Source organism: Ranitomeya variabilis, chromosome 4, assembly GCF_051348905.1.
Source record: "Ranitomeya variabilis isolate aRanVar5 chromosome 4, aRanVar5.hap1, whole genome shotgun sequence".
Lineage (NCBI taxonomy): Eukaryota > Metazoa > Chordata > Amphibia > Anura > Dendrobatidae > Ranitomeya > Ranitomeya variabilis.
In genome coordinates this window covers 395651770-395674850 of record NC_135235.1, presented here as the reverse complement: position 1 = coordinate 395674850, position 23081 = coordinate 395651770, and the positions used below count along the sequence as shown (strand labels likewise).

Here is a 23081-nt window from a genome sequence, read left to right as displayed (position 1 = left end):
GAAAGGGGGCGGGGCTTAGCGCCGAGCGGCTTCGCCGCTGCGGCGATACCGCCGCCCCTCCGGACCGTGGAGCCATACCCTAAGTGACTCTGATTTCCAGCGCTTGGTATCAGTGTTGCAAGCAGGATTATCTCACTACACTGCTCATGCAATGTGAATCGAACTAACTCAGTATTAGGCAGCGGGAAGCTTGTTGTCAATCAACATACTAAGGGCAGAGATGCCTTGTCGACAGAGCAGAGTGGAAGAGAAGGAATTGTTCTGTTGATGTAACAATAAGAAATCAAAAAGACTTTTGTATGTGTAAAGTATATGTTCCCCGATACTCTTGTCCATATAGTATTTCACCTGTATGTTACTGGTCTTTTTATTTAGGAAAATCCCTTAAATGCATTTGTCAATCTCTGCAGTATTAGGTGTACAGTAAGGGGGTGTACTGTTCCATGTGCCTCACAATACAATCTCTGGGTGCTGATAGGTTGCTGTGGCAACTAGGGGCATGTTGGGTACAATAATGTGATATTGGATTACATAGAACATGTGATCAGTAAATCACAAGAAAAAGTTTCAAAGTGGACTTAAAATTAAGTAGTGCTCTCATTTACAAAGATTGTCCTTGTTTTAGGAAGCAGAGCACCACAATATTCCATTATACCATATGGTGTTCACATGAGGCTTTTGCCCAAGTGATAATTGTTGTCTGGTACCGAATCACTTTTTTGGATTTATGCATCATTTCTTTTTTCTACAAACTTCAGAATTTTTTTCAACACTTAAAAAAAGAAAACAAAATGTTACAAATTTGGTATTGTGTAAGGGTACTTACTACTGACCAGAAAAATAATTTTTTTAGGTAAATTTTTTCACATAATGAATGCCGAAAAAAACAAAACCCAATAAAGCAATGGAAGCAATTGCATTTTTTCACCTTTTACCACACTTGGAATTTTTTACTTTTTCAGAACATTGTATGGAAAAATTAATGGTGTCATACAAAACTCATCTCGCAAAAAAATGAAGCCATCATACAACTATGTTGATGGAAAAGTTAAAAACGTATAGTTATTGCTAGATGGCAAAGGTGCAAAAACAGAAAATTGCTCAGTCTTGAACGGGTTAATGATGCTCACAGCGCTGCTCTAGTTTGAATTGCAAAATCTCGAAATAGCACATGAGATCTCGTTTTTTTATAAAAAGGGCTAAGGTATTCCCACGCCGGAATCCCACAACCCAGAAGTTTGGAGCCTGCTGCTATCAAGTCCTTTATAAGCTATTTCAGCACTGTAAACTAATTTTTTTTTAGACAAATCACCTGTGTTCGTACCTAGTCTTTTTTTTTTCTTATAAACAGGGCAGCCACATAACATTAACAGCGCTTCTAAATAAATAAGGCAATAATTTGTAAACCGATTTTCTTTAACTATAATCTTCATTCTAGAGTGGACATATGAAAGGGTCCATCATAATAGTGAATTTTAAATGGTTATTGTCATCTTCATAAATGGGTATTTGTTAACATAACACACAATCATCCACAACTAACAGAAAAAAGGGAAGACCTACAACAGGGAAACGCCACAACCATACTCAACTGGTCCCTGTACAGACTACAAAGACCTTTGCTGCACAACTCAAAAACACCACGTTGGATCTGGCTCTCTAAAAGGCCATCAAGGGGTTTATTGTACCCCCTGAGGAATCAAAGGGGAGATTGCAACACACTGGCAACAAGAGGAGAGGAAAGTGAGCAGGAAGATACAAAAACCAAGGTTGAAAACATTAAAATACGTTCATAAAGGGTAGAGGGGGAAGCCCAGGAGAGCCAAAAGTAAACAGAACAAGTATAACCTCTCAGAAACCTAAAGATGCAAAAAGGAAGAGAAGCTGGGAAGAAAAACAGACTCACTGCAGGAATTCAACTGGTATTTATCATGCAAGGTAAACCCCTTAGCTGAAGGGCTGGAACTCCTAAATCCAAGCTCATGTAGAGGTATAGCAAGCAAGGAAATGCAGTGAAGGGTGAACATATAAAACCCAACCTAGAATGTGATAGGATAGACCAAAACAGGAAAACACCTGTAGAGAAGCAAACCAAGAAGGAGGAATACAGACAGTTGGAACAATCAGCATCTGGATAGGTAAGAAAAGGCAATAGCTCAGCAGACAGGATAACCGACCACTCAACAACAGGTCTGCGCATCGAATCGCCAAACCAGGCCATGACAATATTGTCAGAGCGTTCTTGTTAATCAATTTTAATATTATTTAAAATATTTAGCCTCTCTTCAGACATTAACACTTTTCTTTTGTTTACTACTTGTTGCCTTGGAGACTAACCACTGCTGCTAGACCGCAGAATATGCACAATACTTACAAGCTCTTTTCTATTGAGCTTGTAACCACTTTTTGAAGCTGGACAGCTTCAGCTTCTAATCCCAAACAGCTTCAGCACAATGTCTATAAATTAGGCAGCAAAGGTGGTCCGTCTACTAAGCAACGAGCTGAAAACAAAAGAAAAGTGTTAATAGCTCAAGAACAGCTACAAATTTCAACAAGCAGTAAATTACAAAAGTGCCTATTTTATCTACTATATAATTGTCTAAGGGTCACTTCCGTCTGTCCTTCTGTCACCGTTATTCGTTCGCTGATTGGTCTCGGCAGCTGCCTGTCATGGCTGCCGCGACCAATCAGCGACGCGCACAGTCCAGAAAAAAATGGCCGCTCCTTACTCCCCGCACTCACAGCCCGGCGCCCGCATACACCGCTCACACAGGGTTAATGCCGGCGGTAACGGACCCCGTTATGCCGCGGGTAACGCACTCCGTTACCGCTGCTATTAACCCTGTGTGTCCCCAACTTTGTACTATTGACGCTGCCTATGCGGCATCAATAGTACAAAATGTAATGTTAAAAATAATAAATAAAAAAAAAAAAACCTGCTATACTCACCCTCCGCCGCCTTTCTCGCTCCTCGCCACGCTCCCCGGACCGCTCTATTACAAGCGTCAGCTTGCGGTGAGGTCCCGTCCCAGGGCTGGTGTGCGGCAAGGACCTGCCGTAACGTCACGGTCATGTGACCGCGACGTCTTCATAGGTCCTGCCCCCACCAGCCCTGGCACTTGCAATGGAACTCGGCTTCAGGAAAATGGCCGCCGCGATCTCGATCTGCGCACGCGCGGCATCCCGCGGCCATTTTCCTGAAGCCGAGCACTACCATCTGCACAGGATCCCAGGAAGAGAAGAGGCAGGACGCAGAGGAGCAGCGACAAGAATGGTGAGTATGATACACTACAAGGGGCCATCGGATCGTTAGGTGAGTATGTTTATTTTTTATTTTTTGGACCTGTCACTGGGCAATATCCTACGTGGCTCTGCTGTATACTATAAGGCTGGGCAATATACTACGTGGCTGGGCAATATACTACAAAGCTGTGCAATATACTATGTGGCTCTGTGCAATATCCTACGTCGCTGTGCTGTATCCTATGTAGCTGGCCAATACACTACGTGGTTGGGCAATATACTACGTAGCTGGGCAATATACTACATGGCTGGGCAATATACTACGTCACTGGGCAATATACTACGTGGCTGGGCAATATACTACGTGGCTGGGCAATATACTACGTGGCTGGGCAATATACTACGTCACTGGGCAATATACTATGTGACTGAGCAATATACTACGTCACTGGGCAATATACTACGTGGCTGGGCAATATACTACGTCACTGGGCAATATACTACGTGGCTGGGCAATATACTACGTGGCTGGGCAATATACTACGTGGCTGGGCAATATACTACGTGGCTGGGCAATATACTACATGACTGGGCAATATACTACGTGACTGGGCAATATACTACGTGGCTGGGCAATATACTACGTGGACATGCATATTCTAGAATACCCGATGCGTTAGAATCGGGCCACCATCTAGTACATTTATAACGATGGGACTAAACTTTTAACTTTTTTCCCCTTTTCTAACTTTTTACCAGTCTATCCAATGCTGACTTCAAAACCATATGAACCATGTTAATAATCCCAAAAGGTACACCTTTGGCATTTATGTTTTCTTCTCACCACAGTTGGATGTAAGCTTGTAGACCTAGACAGCAGCTTTTGGATTAAGACATTACATTTTATGCGAGAACTTACCTACAGAAAATATGTGCCCAGATGCATCTGTAGGGATAGTTGTTGCAGAAACATTTGCTGACGTAATAGCTGCAGGCTGGGACATCACACACTGAGCTAGCACATCAAGTCCGACCTGGTACCAGGTAGTAAGAGGGGTTCCATTGCTGTCTGTAATAAAGTCATAATTGAATTACAGCATATACACACTTAAGCTAGATGCAGACTAAAACATATTTCCTATGTAAACAGTTTTTTTTTAATTAGAACATCTTCTAAAATATGGTTCCAATCATAGGAAGACAATGACCAATTAGCAAACCTCACTCTTTCATTAGATGAATCATCTAAACGTTCAGAATCAGCTCTGAAATTTCAGAGTGCTATTAAACAAGTTTGGGTGCCATTTAAAGCAACTTGGTTCCTTTTCATCTTGATCACAGATTTCCTATTTCCACCACACCGATTTTCTGAATTATCCAGGGCCGCCATCGGGGCATTTTTTCATTTTCTGATGTATGGGGCCCGGTGAGCAGAAATACGGTGGGGGACTGGACCAAGTCGAGGCCCACATCTCATTTGCTTCTGCTCAGTAGGCCCCAGGGTACAATAAAGCACTGTGCGCCATCATGCCACCATTGTCGGCGCAATTAAACGGCTTCACAGCTCCAGCTCTCGATGCCTTTTCTGTGACGTCTGGTGATGGTGCATGCAGGATGATGTCATCACGTATGCGCAGGCGAGAACGCGCGCCACTTGACTTTTTGTTTTTTAATAAATTTAATTAAATGGCCGTTAGTTGCAGAAAAGTAGGGTAATTGAGGGTATGGGATGGTAGACAGTGAATGATGGTGTATTGAGGGTGGGGGACGGCAAATGATGAATTGAAGGTGGGGGTGGGGACAGTAAGCGAAGAATTGAAGATGGAGGGAGTAAATATTGATGTATTGAAACAGCGGGATTGGGAACCGCAAATGATGATGAATTGGAAGTGGGGGAGAGTACATGATATATTGAGTGTGGGAGAGACCAGTTGATAATGAATAGAGGGTGGGGGTGGGAGAGAAAGGACATGACATAATGAATTGGGGCAGAGGTGGGCATGTAAACATAATGAATCGGCGGAGCGAGAAATACAGGGTGGAGGAGTGATGAGGATGCAGGAGTGTGACTGGTATTGCATTGGGGAAAGAGTACATGTGCTAATTAATTTGCATATTTATTGGGTGGGGAAAAGTGGCTATGTATAGTTAGTGGGGCACACTGGTGGATTACAATTTATATTTTGAATGGTGGGTTGCATAATAACAAATGATACATGGTGGATGGTGTATTCAGCTGCGTAGTGTAGAAGTTGGAGAATGTGCTCTGAAAGCAATGCTCTAGATAACTGGGTGATTTTTTCTGCAGAAGTGAGTCCTGGCTGGAAGATGTGATGGCGGTCTGTGCTGAATGAAGAATAAAAGTGATCTTGAAAGACTAGAAACAACGTCACTGGTGAGTCAGTGTATCACATGTACACTGACACTATGCGCTGTATACTATGTACAGAGCTCCTGTGTAAAATGTCACTAATGATTTCTTTATTACCGTACTTGTACACGAACACTATATACAGAGCTTCTGTGTATGTCACTGGTGATCCTGTATTACCTGTACACTATATACAGGGTTCCAGTGCATAATGTCACTGGTGATCACTGTATTATGTTTCCACTGACACTATACACAGAGCTCCTGTATATAATGGTACGTAGTATTGTGTTTTTTATTCTCGATCAGTATTGCAGTATTTGGACACTATGTGGTGGTAAATATGTAGGCTGGTCATTGTGTGGCCTTATTTGTTCCTTGTATGTGGCATTATTCGATCACTATGTGATGGTAATATATGTTCTGGTCATGGTGTGGTGGTAATTATTCCTTGTATGTGGTATAATTTGGTCACTATGTGGTGATACTATGTGGTCTGGTCATGATGTGGCAGTATATGTTCCTTGTATGTGTTATTTTTCGGTTACTATGTGGTGGGAATATGCGATCAGGTCATGGTGTGACCATTTTTTCCCCTTGTATGTGGTATTATTCTGTCATTATGTGGTGGTAATATGTGGCCTGGTCACGGTCTGGTGGTATTTGTCCCTAGTATGTGGTATAATTTTGTCATTTTGTCCCTTGTATGTGGTATTAGTCGGTCACTATGTGGTGGTAATATGTGTTCTGGTCATGGTGTGGTGGCATTTGGCCCTGTATTTGGTATTGTTCAGTCACTATGTGGTGGTAATACAGTTATATGAAAAAGTTTGGGTACCCCTATTAATCTTAAGCTTAATGTTTTATAAAAATTGTTTTTTTTTGCAACAGCTATTTCAGTTTCATATATCTAATAACTGTTGGACACAGTAATGTTTCTGCCTTGAAATGAGGTTTATTGTACTAACAGAAAATGTGCAATCTACATTCAAACAAAATTTGAGAGGTGCATAAGTATGGGCACCCTTATCATTTTCTTGTTTTAAATACCGTATTTTCCGGCATATAAGATGACTTTTTAACCACAAAAAATTGTCCCAAAAGTCGGGGGTCGTCTTATACACCGGGTACGGCGTGTGCAGGGAGCGATCCTGGATGTTCCCAGGGTCTGAAGGAGAGGAGACTCTCCTTCAGGCCCTGGGATCCATACTCATGTAAAAAATAAAGAATAAAAAAAAAAATATGGATATACTCACCCCTCAGACGAACCCTGGCTGTCACCGCTGCAAGCATCTGCCTCTGTTCCTAAGAATGCAGAGAGTGAAGGACCTTCGATGATGTTGCGGTCAGGTGACCGGTCACCTGACCGCTCACCTGACCGCTCACATGACCGCGACACCATCGAAGGTCCTTCACTCACTGCATTCTTAGGAACGGAGGCAGACGCTTGCAGCGGTGACAGCCAGGGTTCGTCGGAGGGGTGAGTATATCCATATTTTTTATTTGTATTCTTTATTTTTTACATGAATATGGATCCCAGGGCCTGAAGGAGAGTCTCCTCTCCTCCAGACCCTGGGAACCACACGCCGTATAAGATGACTGGGCGTCCCAAATTCCATATTTTATATGGAAAAGTTGGGGGTCGTCTTATACGCCCAATCGTCTTATACACCAGAAAATACTGTACTCCTACCTACTTTTTACTGACTTACTAAAGCACTTTTTTTGGTTTTGTAACCACATTGAGCTTTGAACTTCATAGCCAGGTGTATGCAATCATGAGAAAAGCTACTTAAAGTGGCCACTTGCAAGTTGTTCTCCTGTATGAATCTCCTCTGAAGAGTGGCATCATGAGCTCCTCAAAACAACTGTCAAATGATCTGAAAACAAAGATCATTCAACATAGTTGTTCAGGGGAAGGATACAAAAAGCTGTCTAAGAGATATAACCTGTCAATTTCCACTGTGAGGAACATAGTAAGGAAATGGAAGAACACAGGTACAGTTCTTGTTAAGGCCAGAAGTGGCAGGCCAAGAAAAACATCAGAAAGGCAGAGAAGAAGAATGGTGAGATCAGTCAAGGACAATCCTCAGACCACCTCCAGAGAGCTGCAGCATCAACCTGCTGCAGATGGTGTCACTGTGCATCGGTCAACTATACAACACACTTTGCACAAGGAGAAGCTGTATGGGAGAGTGATGCGAAAGAAGCCGTTTCTGCAAGCACACCACAAACAGAGTCGGCTGAGGTATGCAAAAGAACATTTGGAGAAGCCAATTTCTTTTTGGAAGAAGGTCCTGTGGACTGATGAAACCAAGATTGAGTTGTTTGGTCATACAAAAAGGCATTCCAAGAAAAACACTTGCAACCCACAGTAAAATTTGGTGGAGGTTCCATCATGCTTTGGGGCTGTGTGGCCAATGCCGGCACCGGGAATCTTGTTAAAGTTGAGGGACACATGGATTCCTCTCAGTATCAGCAGATTCTTGACAATAATGTTCATGAATCAGTGACAAAGTTGAATTTACGCAGGGGATGGATCTTTCAGCAAGACAATGATCCAAAACACCGCTCCAAATCTACTCAAGCATTCATGCAGAGGAACAATTACACTGTTCTGGAATGGCCATCCCAGTCCCCAGACCTGAATATCATTGAACATCTATGGGATCATTTGAAGAGGGCTGTCCATGCTCAGCGACCATCAAACTTAACTTAACTGGAATTGTTTTGTAAAGAGGAATGGTCAAAAATACCTTCATCCAGGATCCAGGAACTCATTAAAAGCTACAGGAAGTGACTAGAGGCTGTTATTTTTGCAAAAGGTGAATCTACTAAATATTAATGTCACTTTTCTGGTGAGGTGCCCATGCTTATGCACCTGTCAAATTTTGTTTGAATGCAGATTGCACATTTTCTGTTAGTACAGTAAACCTCATTTCAAGGCAGAAACATTACTGTGTCCAACAGTTATTAGATATATGAAACTGAAATAGCTGTTGCAAAAAAAACAATTTTTATAAAACATTAAGCTTAAGATTAATAGTGGTGCCCAAACTTTTTCATATTACTGTATCTGGTCCGGTCATGCATGGTATGACGGTATTTGTCTCTTGTATATAGTATTATGGTCATTTAAAAAAAATTATGTGACACATTCTCTTAACCCCTTTCTGACATCAGACGTACTATCCCGTCGAGGTGGGGTGGGCCCGTATGACCACTGACGGGATAGTACGTCCAGCGCGATCGGCCGCGCTCACGGGGGGAGCGCAGCCAATCGCGGCCGGGTGTCAGCTGATTATCACAGCTGACATCCGGCACTATGTGCCAGGAGTGGTCACGGACCGCCCCCGGCACATTAACCCCCGGCACACTGCGATCAAACATGATCGCAGTGTTCCGGCGGTATAGGGAAGCATCGCGCAGGGAGGGGGCTCCCTGCGGGCTTTCCTGAGACCCTCGGAGCAACGCGATGTGATCTCGTTGCTCCAAGCGTCTCTTACCTCCTATCCCTGCAGGCCCCGGATCCAAAATGGCCGCGGGGCTGCATCCGGGTCCTGCAGGGACTACTTCCGGGTCCAGAGCAGGTGCTGGTAAGCCTGCAGCGTTGTAAGTCAGATCGCTGATCTGACAGAGTGCTGTTCAAACTGGAGGCAAAAAACAATGCTTTATTATCATACCGCCGAACAAAAAGTGGAATAACACGAGATCAAAAAGACAGATATAAATAACCATGGTACCGCTGAAAACGTCATCTTGTCCCGCAAAATACTGGCCGCCACACAGCATCATAAGCAAAAAAATAAAAAAGTTATAGTCCTCAGAATAAAGCGATGCCAAAATAATTATTTTTCCTATAAAATAGCTTTTATCGTATAAAAGCGCCAAAACATAAAAAAATTATATAAAAGAGATATCGCTGTAATCGTACTGACCCGAAGAATAATACTGCTTTATCCATTTTCCAAACGCGGAACGGTATAAACGCCCCCCCCAAAAGAAATTCATGAATAGCTGGTTTTTGGTCATTCTGCCTCACAAAAATCGGAATAAAAAGCGATCAAAAACTGTCATGTGTCCGAAAATGTTACCAATAAAAACGGCAACTCGTCCTGCAAAAAACAAGACCTCACATGACTCTGTGGACCAAAATATGGAAACATTATAGGTCTCAAAATGTGAAGACGCAAAAACGTTTTTGCTATAAAAAGCGTCTTTTAGTGTGTGACAGCTGCCAATCATAAAAATCCGCTATAAAAAACACTATAAAAGTAAATCAAACCCCCCTTCATCACCCCCTTAGTTAGGGAAAAATAATAAAATTTAAAAAAATGTATTTATTTCCATTTTCCCATTAGGGTTAGGGCTAGGGTTAGGGCTAGGGCTAGGGTTAGGGCTAGGGCTAGGGGTAGGGCTAGGGTTAGGGTTTGGATTACATTTACAGTTGAGATTAGGGTTGGGATTAGAGTTAGGGGTGTGTCAGGGTTAGGGGTGTGGTTAGGGTTACCGTTGGGATTAGGGTTAGGGGTGTGTTTGGATTAGGGTTTCAGGTAGAATTGCGGAGTTTCCACTGTTCAGGCACATCAGGGGCTCTCCAATCGCGACATGGTGTCCGATCTCAATTCCGGCCAATTCTGCGTTGAAAAAGTAAAACAGTGCTCCTTCCCTTCCGAGCTCTCCCGTGCACCCAAGCAGGGGTTTACCCCAACATATGGGGTATCAGCGTACTCGGGACAAATTGGACAACTACTTTTGGGGTCCAAGTTCTCTTGTTATCCTTGGGAAAATAAAAATTGGGGGGGCTAAAAATCATTTTTGTGAAAAAAAAATTATTTTCACAGCTCTGCGTTATAAACTGTAGTGAAACACTTGGGGGTTCAAAGCTCTCAAAACACATCTAGATAAGTTCCTTAGGGGGTCTACTTTCCAAAATGGTGTCACTTGTGGGGGCTTCAATGTTTACGCACATCAGGGGCTCTCCAAACGCAACATGGCGTCCCATCTCAATTCAAGTCAATTTTGCATTGAAAAGTCAAATGGCACTCCTTCCCTTCCGAGCTCTGCCATGCGCCCAAACAGTGCTTTACACCCACATTTGGGGTATCAGCGTACTCAGGACAAATTGCATAACAATTGTTGGGGTCCAATTTCTTCTCTTACCTTTGGTAAAATAAAAAATTGGGGGCGAAAAGATCATTTTTGTGAAAAAATATGCTTTTTTATTTTTACGGCTCTGCATTATAAACTTCTGTGAAGCACTTGGTGGGTCAAAGTGCTCACCACACATCTAGATAAGTTCCTTAGGGGGTCTACTTTCCAAAATGGTGTCACTTGTGGGGGGTTTCAATGTTTAGGCACATCAGGGGTTCTCCAAACGCAACATGGCGTTCCATCTCAATTCCAGTCAATTTTGCATTGAAAAGTCAAATGGCGCTGCTTTCCTTCCGAGCTCTCCCGTGCACCCAAGCAGTGGATTACCCCCACATATGGGGTATCAGCGTACTCAGGACAAATTGTCCAACAACTTTTGGGGTCCATTTTCACCTGTTACCCTTGGTGAAATAAAACAAATTGGAGCTGATATAAATTTTGTGTGAAAAAAAGTTAAATGTTCATTTTTATTTAAACATTCCAAAAATTCCTGTGAAACACTTGAAGGGTTAATAAACTTCTTGAATGTGGTTTTGAGCACCTTGAGGGGTGCAGTTTTTAGAATGCTGTCACACTTGGGTATTTTCTATCATATAGACCCCTCAAAATGACTTCAAATGAGATGTGGTCCCTAAAAAAAAAATGGTGCTGTAAAAATGAGAATTTTTAACCCTTATAACTCCCTAACAAAAAAAAATTTTGGTTCCAAAATTGTGCTGATGTAAAGTAAAGTAGACATGTGGGAAATGTTACTTATTAAGTATTTTGTGTGACATATCTCTGTGATTTAAGGGCATAAAAATTCAAAGTTGGAAAATTGCGAAATTTTCAAAATTTTTGCCAAATTTCCATTTTTTTCACAAATAAACACAGGTAATATCAAAGAAATTGTACCACTACCATGAAGTACAATATGTCTCGAGAAAACAATGTCAGAATCACCGGGATCCGTTGAAGCATTCCAGAGTTATAACCTCATAAAGGGACAGTGGTCAGAATTGTAAAAATTGGCCTTGTCATTAACGTGCAAACCACCCTTGGGGGTAAAGGGGGTTAAAGAAAAAAATATATTAAAATATACATAAAAAGAGTATTGGATATTTTAAGAAATGTTTAATAGGTTAGAGTAAAGTATGGCCCTGCTAAAACGTCTACCTTGTTGTGGTGACAGGCTTTAAAAATCTTTTCACCAAAACAAAAGCTGATGGCTATGTATGTGATTTAGTGTTCGATGTTAATGTGTGATTAGTGAGTGCGTGGTGCAGAAGTGGAGATTTTCCAAGAGTGGGCAGTGGGACTATGGAAGGTTCGAGGGGTGCCATTGGACCTGCAGTGGAGCCTGGACAGAGTCTCAAGGGGGCCCAAATAATTTGCCATTGTGGGGTCCTGAAATTCCTGGTAACTGCCCTGGAATTATCTATATGGTAGCACTTTAGTTCTTAAAAAAAACAAAAACTAAATGCAATGAGCGGGCTGAGAGCTGCTGTAGAGAGAGATCTAACTGAGATCTTACTGTAAATCACATAGCTCCACACATGGAAGAGCTCACTGCTGTGTTACAGCTAAAGAGAGAAAACATGTACAGTAAAGAGAAGGTAAAAACGCACAGAATTGAGGTTGCACACATTTAAGTCTGCATGGTCTCTTTTAGTCTCTTTTATATTTCTACAGTGGTATAAATTTTTGCCAACTTTCCTCCTTAGTAATGGAAGTAATGGAAAATAATAAGAGATGTACCTGATTATAGCAAATAGAGAAATCCATCACCATAATGTAAAAAAATCTTCAATGCTTTATTAGATATCCAATAACTTCTTAGGGAAAAGGCAAATATTACATCTCCTAAGCATTTCAGATCGCAAATGATCCTTAGTCATAGAGTAGCAGATGTAAATTTAAAAGTGTTCGTTTATATGTAATGTTTAAAGAACATTGGTGGAGGGTGTGGGCTGCAATATGAAAACAGGTGCAGGATATAGAAGGCTGAAGGGGTTGCCCGTCTTTGTTAGGGTTGGCGGAACGCACCGAGTATAAATATATGTAATAATAGGTGCGTTCGCAATCCAGGGCACACTGTGCAGGATAGGGAAACGCTGTGCCCTATTAACCTCACTGAGGAACACACCTACCAAACAGAGCAAAACTGTGGTCATGCAGTCAGCATAGCACACAAACAACTCCTCACCGGAGGTGCCAGTATTCTAGGGGCTTATTTCAGCCAAGACCTGAATCCAAACACACAAAACTCCTCGCCGGGGGTGCTGTTATTCTAGGGGCTTATTTCAGCCAAACCTGACCTCATGCAAACATGACCACACAGTAGCAAGGCTCAAAACATAAGTTGATACTAGCGCATGGCCGTGCGGCGATGCAAACCTTTTATAGCTGTAGCAGACAAGGACCTTCATGGTGGTCCAATAGAAGCTGCTACAGGACCTGAGCATGTGACCTCAGACCTCCAATGGGAGGTCGTCTCGTGGGCATGCTCAGTATGGGAAAAGCGGGACTTAGTCAAGGAAAGACCTGCTCACTGCTAAACATTGCTGGCTACAATGACAGAGCCTGGAAGTACAGCAGTAACCAGTCGTCCAGTGTCAGCCTGAGCCAGACGCTGGGACCGACGTCTCCGCTGAGCAGGCTCCACTGCGGCTGGAGGAGAACGGGAGACTGCAGCAGACATGGCTCGAGAGTCCCCCTGTGCTGCGGCGGGAACTCGACACCTAACATTGCCCCCCTCCTTGGACCTCGCTACGCTCGAAGGCAATGAGCTGCGGGGCTCAAATGTGCTCAGCAGGCTCTCAGGACCTGTCATCTGGGCCCTAACCCCTCCAGTCCACCAAGTAAAATTTTTTGCCACGTACCACCTTGCACCCCAAAATAGTGTGTTCACCTCGTAATCATCCGTGGTCAAACACAATGTCCCGGCAGATGACTCGGAAAACCGGGACATGTGTACGGGCTTTAAAAGGGACACATGAAAGGAGTCGGTGATACCTAGGCGTGGAGGAAGAGCCAGACGGTTGGTTGACCACAGGGTTAACCTGTTCGAGGACCTTGAAGGGACCCAAGTAGCGAGGTGCAAACTTAGTGGACTCCACTCACAGCCTGATGTTACGGGCGGAGAGCTACACTGTCGCCAGGAGCAAAGATCGAAGCGGGGCGCCGATGTGCATCGGCGGAGGACCTCATTCTCTCCTTGGAAGCCCGGATGGCATCCTGAGTGCGGTCACAAATGTCCCGTGCCTCCACAGCCAAGTCTGCCACCCTGGAGTCAGCGGAAGACATGGGCATAGGCGCAGGAACCCGCGGATGCTGGCCGTAATTAAGGAGGAATGGAGTCTGACCAGTGGAATCGGCTACAGCGTTGTTAAAGGGAACCTGTCACCACGTTTTTGGAAGATGGGATAAAAATAGCGTTAAATAGGGGCAGAGGTGGGCGTTACATTAGTGTGTTTGTTATGCGTTTATTACCCACCTAAGTTGCCGAAATACCTTTGCAAAGTCTCCGTTTTCGCCTGTCAATCAGGCTGGTCTGGTCAAAAGGGCGTGTTGTCTTCCCCCAGATTTTGCGTAGTTTTCCGTTGGTGGCGTAGTGGTGTGCGCATGCCCAAGGTCCCGAATCCTCTGCCAGGGGATTTAAAAGAGCGCGCTGTTCGTTATTTCATTGGTGATCGGTGGGCGCGGCCATCTTCCTTTGGCCGCGCGTGCTGAGGAGCGACGCTCTGCTGGCCGCGGCTTCAGGAAAATGGCCGCGGGATGCCGCGCGTGCGCAGATGGATATCTCGGCGGCCATTTTCCTGAAGCCGCGGCCAGCAGAGCGCTGCTTCTGCGCACACGCGGCCAAAGGAAGATGGCCGCGCCCACCGATCACCAATGAAATAACGAACAGCGCGCTCTTTTAAATCCCCTGGCAGAGGATTCGGGACCTTGGGCATGCGCACACCACTACGCCACCAACGGAAAACTACGCAAAATCTGGGGGAAGACAACACACCCTTTTGACCAGACCAGCCTGATTGACAGGGGAAAACGGAGACTTTGCAAAGGTATTTCGGCAACTTAGGTGGGTAATAAACGCATAACAAACACACTAATGTAACGCCCACCTCTGCCCCTATTTAACGCTATTTTTATCCCATCTTCCAAAAACGTGGTGACAGGTTCCCTTTAAGGGCAAATTCCGCCCACGGTAGCAAGGATGTCCAGTCATCCTGCCTGGCAGAAACAAAATGTCGCAGATATGTGACCAGGGTCTGGTTGGCCCTCTCTATCAACCCATTTGTCTCGGGATGAAATGCTGAAGAGAGATTCAACTCAATGCTGAGTAGACGACAAAGCTCTCTCCAGAACCGAGACGCAAACTGGGGACCCCGGTCACTGACAATTTTGTCCGGCATACCGTCATACACAACGCTGCCAGAGCCCATGCAGAAGGTAGCCGTGAAAGAGGCACCAAGTGCACCATTTTGGAAAAATGGTCGGTGATAACCCAGATAATGGTGCAGCTATGAGACTTGGGTAAGCCCACCACAAAATCAATCCTGACCAGCTCCCAGGGCCTGTCCACCACCGGTAGGGGGTAAAGCAACCCAGCTGGCCGTTGTCGACGAGACTTGTTTTTGGCACAGGAAACACACACCCGAACATAATCTCCGACTTCACGGGCTACCAGTACATCCTTGCCAGCAGCTCAGATGTCCTTTTGGTCCCAAAATGTCCACCCACCCTGGACAAGTGAGCCCAAGAGAGAACCTCAGGATGCAAATTTGAAGGAACTAAAGTCTTGCCCGGGGGCACAGACTCTAGCAAAACCGGAGCAACGGTTCTCAGGCTCTCAGAAGGGACAATAAGCTGAGACTTCTCTTCCTCCTCCTCAGATGATACAACGGAGTGAGAGAGAGCATCGGCACAAATGTTCTTCTCCCCAGATAGAAAGTGGAGAGTGAAATGGAACCGGGAGAAGAACAGGGACCATCTGGCCTGGCGAGAATTTAGCCGCTGGGCTGTTTGCAAGTAGACCAAATTTTTGTGGTCTGTGAACACTTGGAAGGGAAAGCGAGCCCCCTCCAAAAGATGTCTCCATTCTGAGAAAGCCAACTTCTTTGCTAGCTACTCCCTGTCCCCGATGGAATAATTCTTCTCCGCCGGTGTGAAGGTCTTGGAAAAGAAGCAAGGATGATTCCGACCTTGAGCATCCTTTTGGAAGAGGACTGCTCCAGCACCAATGGATGAGGCATCCACCTCCATTATAAAAGGCTTATCTACATCGTGGTGATGTAGGATGGGAGCGCTAGCAAAATGAGACTTAATAGAAGTGAAGGCTTTGGAGACCTCCTCAGACCACAATTTGGGATTTGCTCCCTTCTTGGTGAGGGCTACCAAGAGAGCTACCAAAGTCGAGAAATGAGGGATGAACTGGCGGTAATAGCTAATGAACCCCATAAAGCGCTGCACCGCTTTAATAGAATGGGGTTGTTATAATTATAGGGGATAACTCAGGAGACTCTTTGCGTGGAACAAAACAACTACAGGACACAGTTTTATAAGTGGTAAAGTCTATATTATCACACGGTGATTCAAACAGGTGCAGAGAGAAACTCAAGTCCACAACACTTGGTGCAAATAATAAACGCAGTTTAGCAGTCTATAGGAAACTTCAGAGGAAAATGCAATCAAGCAGAAAGTCTATGAAGCACAGTTATTCTTGAGGATACGTGACACGAATAAATCCTTGTCTTAGTCCAGGCACAGATAGATATGCTTATTAGGCAGTTCAAATCATATCTTAGCTCATCCAGGGAGGCCTGGTTAATAGTCTCAGGTTATTGCAAAGCAGAAACAGCTTACATGTCCAGCAAATGCAGATGGAAGTAAACACGAACAGCAGATGAAGGAGGATTACTGGAAACTTGTGTATGCAGCAGGAATTCAGAGCAGAGTAGCAGGATCACCACACAGGTTAACAGGAGCAGGTGTATAGCCAGGGAGTACTCAGAGGTCAGGAGCTGGATGCAAGGCAGAATACTCTAGCACAGACTGAAGGCTGGCGTGGAGTTTTATAGCAGGAAGACACAGTGCACATGAGACCAAAGACGCCATCTTGAAAAAGGGCAGTAATGCACAAAAGGTAAAAAATGTTCAGAGTCCTGACAGGGGTTCTTGCCAATCCATCACAGCTTGTAATTTGGCAGGATCCATAGCCAATCCCAGGGCGGAGATTATATAGCCCAGGAAAGGTAAGGACTCCTGCTCAAACACACATTTCTCTAACTTAGTGTAGAGGGAATTCGCCCTTAAGAGGTCGAAGACTCTGCAAACATCTCTCCGGTGGGAGTCAAAATCCGGAGAGTAGATGAGAATATCATCCAGATAGACTACGACTGAGGTGGAAAGCATATCCTGGAAGATATCATTAACAAAGTCTTGGAAAATGGCTGGGGCATTACAGAGCCCAAAGGGCATCACTAGGTATTCAAAGTGCCCATCCCTGGTGTTAAAAGCCGTCTTCCATTTGTCCCCCTCACGGATGTGAATCAGGTTGTAAGCACCCCGCAGATCTAGTTTAGTAAATACCCTTGCTCCCCGAAGCCTATCAAAAAGCTCAGATATCAAGGGCAGAGGAAACTTATTCTTAACGGTGACGGCGTTAAGACTAGTGTTGAGCATTCCGATACCGCAAGTATCGGGTATCGGCCGATACTTGCGGTATCGGAATTCCGATACCAGTATTCCGATACTTGCCGCGTATCGGATACCGGAATCGGAAGTTCCCAGATTCAAAATGCACAAATTCAGCCAATGAGAATGATTTCAAGTGTGGGCACATCCTGTTCAGCATGGAGGGCATGAAACTACTGGCATGGCTGTGATTGGCTGCTGAAATGATGTCATGATGCAGTTTAAAAGTCGCTGGCGCCATTTTGCGATCACTCTGCTGTGAATTCAGTTAGTGACAGGACGCTGTTTGCTGACTGAGGGCCAGTTTAGAGATAGCGATTTGCTTCTTTGTGCTTTCCAAAGGCTAATTTAGCAACCGCTGTGTTCACCTACTATTCACCTTGCTTTTGCCTTGTAGCGCTGTTTTCACAGCGATCTGCAAGGTCTGTGTGTGTGTGTGTGTGAGTGCAGCCCACTCTCTAGTCTGAGTGCAGACACATAGGCCATCCATAGCTGGTTGTATTCAGTTCAGGGAGGGTGGTTCATTGCCTCATACTGTTCTTTTTTTTTTTTTTTTTCCAAGTAGTGTAGTCTGCTGCTAATTTTTAACAAAAAATCCTATTAGTGTCTTTCCACCCGTCTCCAGCTAATTTGTGGAAAAACACTACATAGGATAACGTAGAGGAGGGTTTTTGGGCCTTGCAGCGCCGTTTATGGCTGTCTGCACGGTCTCCGTGTGACTGCAGCTCGCCCTGTAGTCTGTGAGCAGCCATAGCCTGGTTGTCTCCAGCTCAGGGTTGTTCACTGCGTCATACCGCAAAATCAATTTTCATTTTGTTTTAAGTAGTGCAGGCTGCTGCACATTTTTTCAAAAAATTCCTATTAGTGTCTTTCCACCCGTCTCCAGCTAATTTGTGGGAAAACACTACATAGGATAACATAGAGGAGGGTTTTTGGGCCTTGCAGCGCCGTTTACGGCTGTCTGCACGGTCTCCGTGTGACTGCAGCTCGCCCTGTAGTCTGTGAGCAGCCATAGCCTGGTTGTCTCCAGCTCAGGGTTCTTCACTGCGTCATACTGCAAAATCAATTTTCATTTTGTTTTAAGTAGTGCAGGCTGCTGCACATTTTTTCAAAAAATTCCTATTAGTGTCTTTCCACCCGTCTCCAGCTAACTTGTGGAAAAACACTACATAGGATAACGTAGAGGAGGGTTTTTGGGCCTTGCAGCGCCGTTTACGGCTGTCTGCTCGGTCTCCGTGTGACTGCAGCTCTATCTGTTGTCAGTTCAGCCCCCAAAAAATAAATAAATAATAAAGTTCACCAAACACACCAGTGACACCACTTTACATTTGTGTAGGCCACATTAGCTCATATTAAAGTCTAGTCCACACATTAGTGTTTCTTATACCTGTTAGGAGGAGTTGTTCAGGAATAAGCACACAAAGCCGTTAGTACTTTTCTGCTTATCTTTATCAGTCAACCAACATGAAGAAGGCAGTGAGTAAGGCACATGGGCGTGGGCGTGGGCGCGGAGCAGGGAGGGGACGTGGGGATTCTGTGCCTGCTGCGGGCACCGGTGACTCATCAGCACCCACTTTCACAAGGGAACAGTCATTCATGCGCAGCTTTGTTGCAGAGCGCCGTACACCGCTGCTGCGTGAAGAACAAATTGAAGCCGTTGTCGGATGGATGGCAGCTAATGCATCAACTTCAATTAGTGCCACATCCTCTCAGACACAGAGCACTGGAGAGCAGCCATCTGTCTCTTCACCACCTGCCAAATTGCCCAGGCAGACAGAGAGCCCAGGACAGGAGCCGTCTCTACTTCTGTTCTCTGAATCTCTTGGCTTGGAAACAGGGGGCCAGCCAAGCAGCATTGGAGAAATGGAAGAAGAGGCAGGGTGCAGTTATGCCCAACAGCTTTTTCTCTCTTCCTCTGAAGAGGCGGGTGGGCCAGTGGCTCCGTTCACCACATCGCAGGCCGCATCAGCTGATGATGACACTCAGGTGCCACTTACTGGTGCGTGCTCTGCTGCTGAGACTACCCAGGAGGAGCAGTTGGGGGCAGAGGGTAGTGTAGATGATGAGGTCCTTGACCCATCTTGGCGTGAGGGACAGGAAGGTGGTGGGAGCAGCTCTGAGGAAGAGATTCCCCGTACGGCCCAAAGAGGGAGAGGGAGGGGGAAGACTGCGGATCCTGCAGCCTCCGCTTTGGCAGCCGTTAGGAGCATGTCTCTTCCAAAAGCCAAAACGGGCGCTCCCAAGACTTGCAGTGCCTGGTCCTTTTTTGACACAGTTGCAGATGACATTTGCTATGTCAAATGCAAGGTGTGTCATCACAAAGTCAAAAGAGGGAAAAATGTCAGCAACCTCAATACCTCCAACATGTGGAAACATGTGCGCACCAGGCACCCGGCGGAGTTAGAAAAACACACTGAAGAGCTAGGCCAACCAACAGCGGCAGCTACCACCTCTTCAGCTCGTGTTGCCTCTTCCTCCAGCTCACACGCAGCTGGTTCGGCTTCCTCCCAGGATCGCTGTGGAAGAACCTCTGGCCCTGTTGTCCAGAGACCCGCTGTAATTCCACCCGCAGCACCACTTTCCCAGTCATCCACACACTCCCAGCCCAGTCTACAGCCATCGGTAGTACAGGCATGGGAGAAAAGGCGGCCTTTCTCGTCAAACCACCCACGAGCACAGGCTCTGACTGCAGGCATTGCCAAACTTCTGTCACTGGAAATGCTGTCATTCAGGCTGGTGGAGACTGACAGCTTCCGTGACTTGATGTCATTGGCAGTCCCACAGTACAATGTGCCCAGCCGCTTTTACTTCAGCAGGCAAGCCGTCCCTGCCCTGCACAAGCATGTGGAGGGACACATAAAACACGCGCTACTGAACGCCGTCAGTAGCAAGGTCCACCTCACCACCGATGCGTGGACCAGTCAACATGGACAGGGGCGATACCTTTCCCTCACTGCCCATTGGGTTAATGTCGTTGAGCCGGGTACAGATCGTGCGAGTGGCGCAGGACGTGTCCTGCCCACTCCAAGGATTGCAGGAATCCATTCTGTACGCATTGACTCCTCCTCTTACACCAGTTCCTCAGAATCATCGCTGCAGGAGCCGTCACAGTCCACCTCCACATGGACCCGTGATGAACGTTTACCTGTTACGACCGACATGAGCACAGCCGTGGCCAAACGTCAACAGGCCGTCTTGAAATTAATTTCTTTGGGGAATCGAAGCCACACAGCGCAGGAGCTCTGGAATGCCATCAAGCAGGAGAGCGATGTGTGGTTTGTGCCAGCGAATCTCCAGCCAGGCATGGTAGTGTGTGATAATGGCCAAAATCTGGTGGCAGCTCTGGGCCTCGGCAACCTCACTCACATCCCATGTCTGGCACATGTGCTCAATTTGGTCGTGCAGAGCTTTTTGAGGGACTATCCGGATCTTGATGCACTGCTGCACAAGGTCCGCCTAGAGTGTGCTCACTTGCGGCGTTCCAGCACGGCAAAAGCGCGCATTGCGGCTCTGCAGCGCCGACACCGCCTGCCGGAACATCGCATCATATGTGACCTACCTACCAGGTGGAATTCCACGTTACATATGTTGGAGCGGTTGTGTGAGCAGCAGCAAGCTGTAATGGAGTACCAGCTGCTTCAGGCGCAAAGAAGTCGCACTCAGCGCCGTACAGACTTCACAACCACAGAGTGGGCCACTATGAATGACGTCTGCCAGGTTTTGCGTCCCTTTGATTATTCCACGTGGATGGCGAGTGCAGATGATGCACTAGTCAGCATGACTGTCCCCCTTATCTGCCTGCTTGAAAAATCACTGCAAGCGCTAAGGGATGATGTTGTGGAAGAGGTGGAGGATGAGGATTCAGCATTTCCATCATCTTCTGGACAGTCAGCGCCACGTGGTTCCTCACAAACGCGTAGGCAGGGGACAGTTTGTGAGGAGGATGAGGAGGAGTCAATGGAGGAGGAAGACATCCGTCCAGAGGAGGGAGTTACACAATTGTCCAGTACTCAGTGTGTACAGCGAAGGTGGGGTGATGACGAGCAGGCAGAGATCACGCCTCCAGCAGGGGACAGCGTTTCTTGGGCAGTTGGCAGTCTGCAGCACATGGTGGATTACATGCTGCAGTGCCTGAGAAACGACCGCCGCATTGCCCACATTCTCAACATGTCTGATTATTGGGTGTTCACCCTCCTCGATCCTCGCTACCGGGACAACGTAGAAAGCCTCATCACACCGTTGAACCAGGAGCGAAAAATGCGGGAGTACCAAGACACACTGGTGAATTCCATCATCTTCTCCATTCCAACTGAGAGAAGTGCTGCTAGTGCATTCCAAAGCAGCTCAGTGCGTCCAGGCAGTGGTGGAGGCTCTGCACAAAGAGGGAGCAGAAGCAGTGCCTCTGCCCAAGGCAAGACCAGTATGGCCCAACTGTGGCACAGTTTTCTGTGCCCGCCACAAAAGTCTACACCATCACAGACGGCTCCAGTCAGCAGGAGGCAACGGTTCCGTCAGATGGTGACAGACTACATGTCTTGCCCTCTTGCTGTACTCCCAGACGGCTCTTCCCCTTTCAAGTTTTGGGTCTCAAAGCTGGATACATGGCCAGAGCTAAGCCAGTATGCATTGGAGGTGCTGTCTTGCCCTGCGGCCAGTGTATTATCGGAACGTGTCTTTAGTGCTGCAGGTGGTGTACTAACTGACCGTCGCATGCGACTATCCTCCGATAACGTTGACCGGCTTACTTTCCTGAAAATGAACAAGGCCTGGATCTCGCAGGAATTTGCCACTCCTCTTCCTGATTAAATAATTAGGTCACTGTCTACGTTATCCAGGTCTCCTGTTGTGTTCATCTTTCTACCACCTGAACTTAAATTCCTGGGCTCCAACACCGCCAGTTGAGGCTCAGAAGTGCCGTCTGCACAGTCAAAACATACGACCCAGTGTTATTGGGTTTCAGTAACGTCAGCTGATCCCCAGCTGTGTAGCCGGCAATGTGTCCTGCGACCGCCACGCTGACACAACTGAAATGTAAGGGAATCTGTCCCCCCCCCCCAAGGCGTTTGTTACTGAAAGAGCCACCTTGTGCAGCAGTAATGCTGCACAAGGAAAAGGTAGCTATTTTTGTTTAGCTCCTTGCACACGCAGAACTTAACACTTATAAAATGTGTCCACTGATACCGTAAAACCGTCCCGGAGGTGGGACTTTCCTTCGTAATCTGACGCAGCACAGCCGTCATTCCTACCCCCTTGGCGCCGTGCCCCGGCTCCTCAGCGTTGTTTGATTCCGTCCCGAAGCCTGCGCTGTTATGTTATCCCGTGGCCAGGCACACTTAGCGCTGCCCGTCTTCTGACATCATTTGGTGTCAGGATGGCTGTGCCTGTGCGGCTGCGCTGGCCGAGAGCCCGCCTCGCAGTGTCTTCTGATTTAATCCCACTGGGGGCCTGAGATCCATGGACATGCGCAGTGCATATCTGAACCTCCACCTCTCACTCATCTCCCTACAGCTTCTTCAGACTGTGCAGTGTCAGCTGGTCCCTAATAGCATGCCACGGCCGTGACACCGCACAGTCTTAAGAAGCCGTAGAGAGGGGAGTGAGAGGCGAGGATATGCACTGCGCATGGCCACGGATC

General features: G+C 46.2%; 1 protein-coding gene across 1 annotated transcript in view; it reads right to left on the bottom strand.

Moving 5' to 3' along the window:
* Positions 1-23081, bottom strand: part of LOC143767202 (cobalamin binding intrinsic factor-like) — a 164050-nt gene that overhangs the window by 41524 nt on the left and 99445 nt on the right. Inside the window, exon 4 of the mRNA XM_077255331.1 lies at positions 4163-4312. Coding sequence (XP_077111446.1) covers positions 4163-4312 — 150 coding nt within the window. The remainder of the gene's footprint in view (positions 1-4162; positions 4313-23081) is intronic.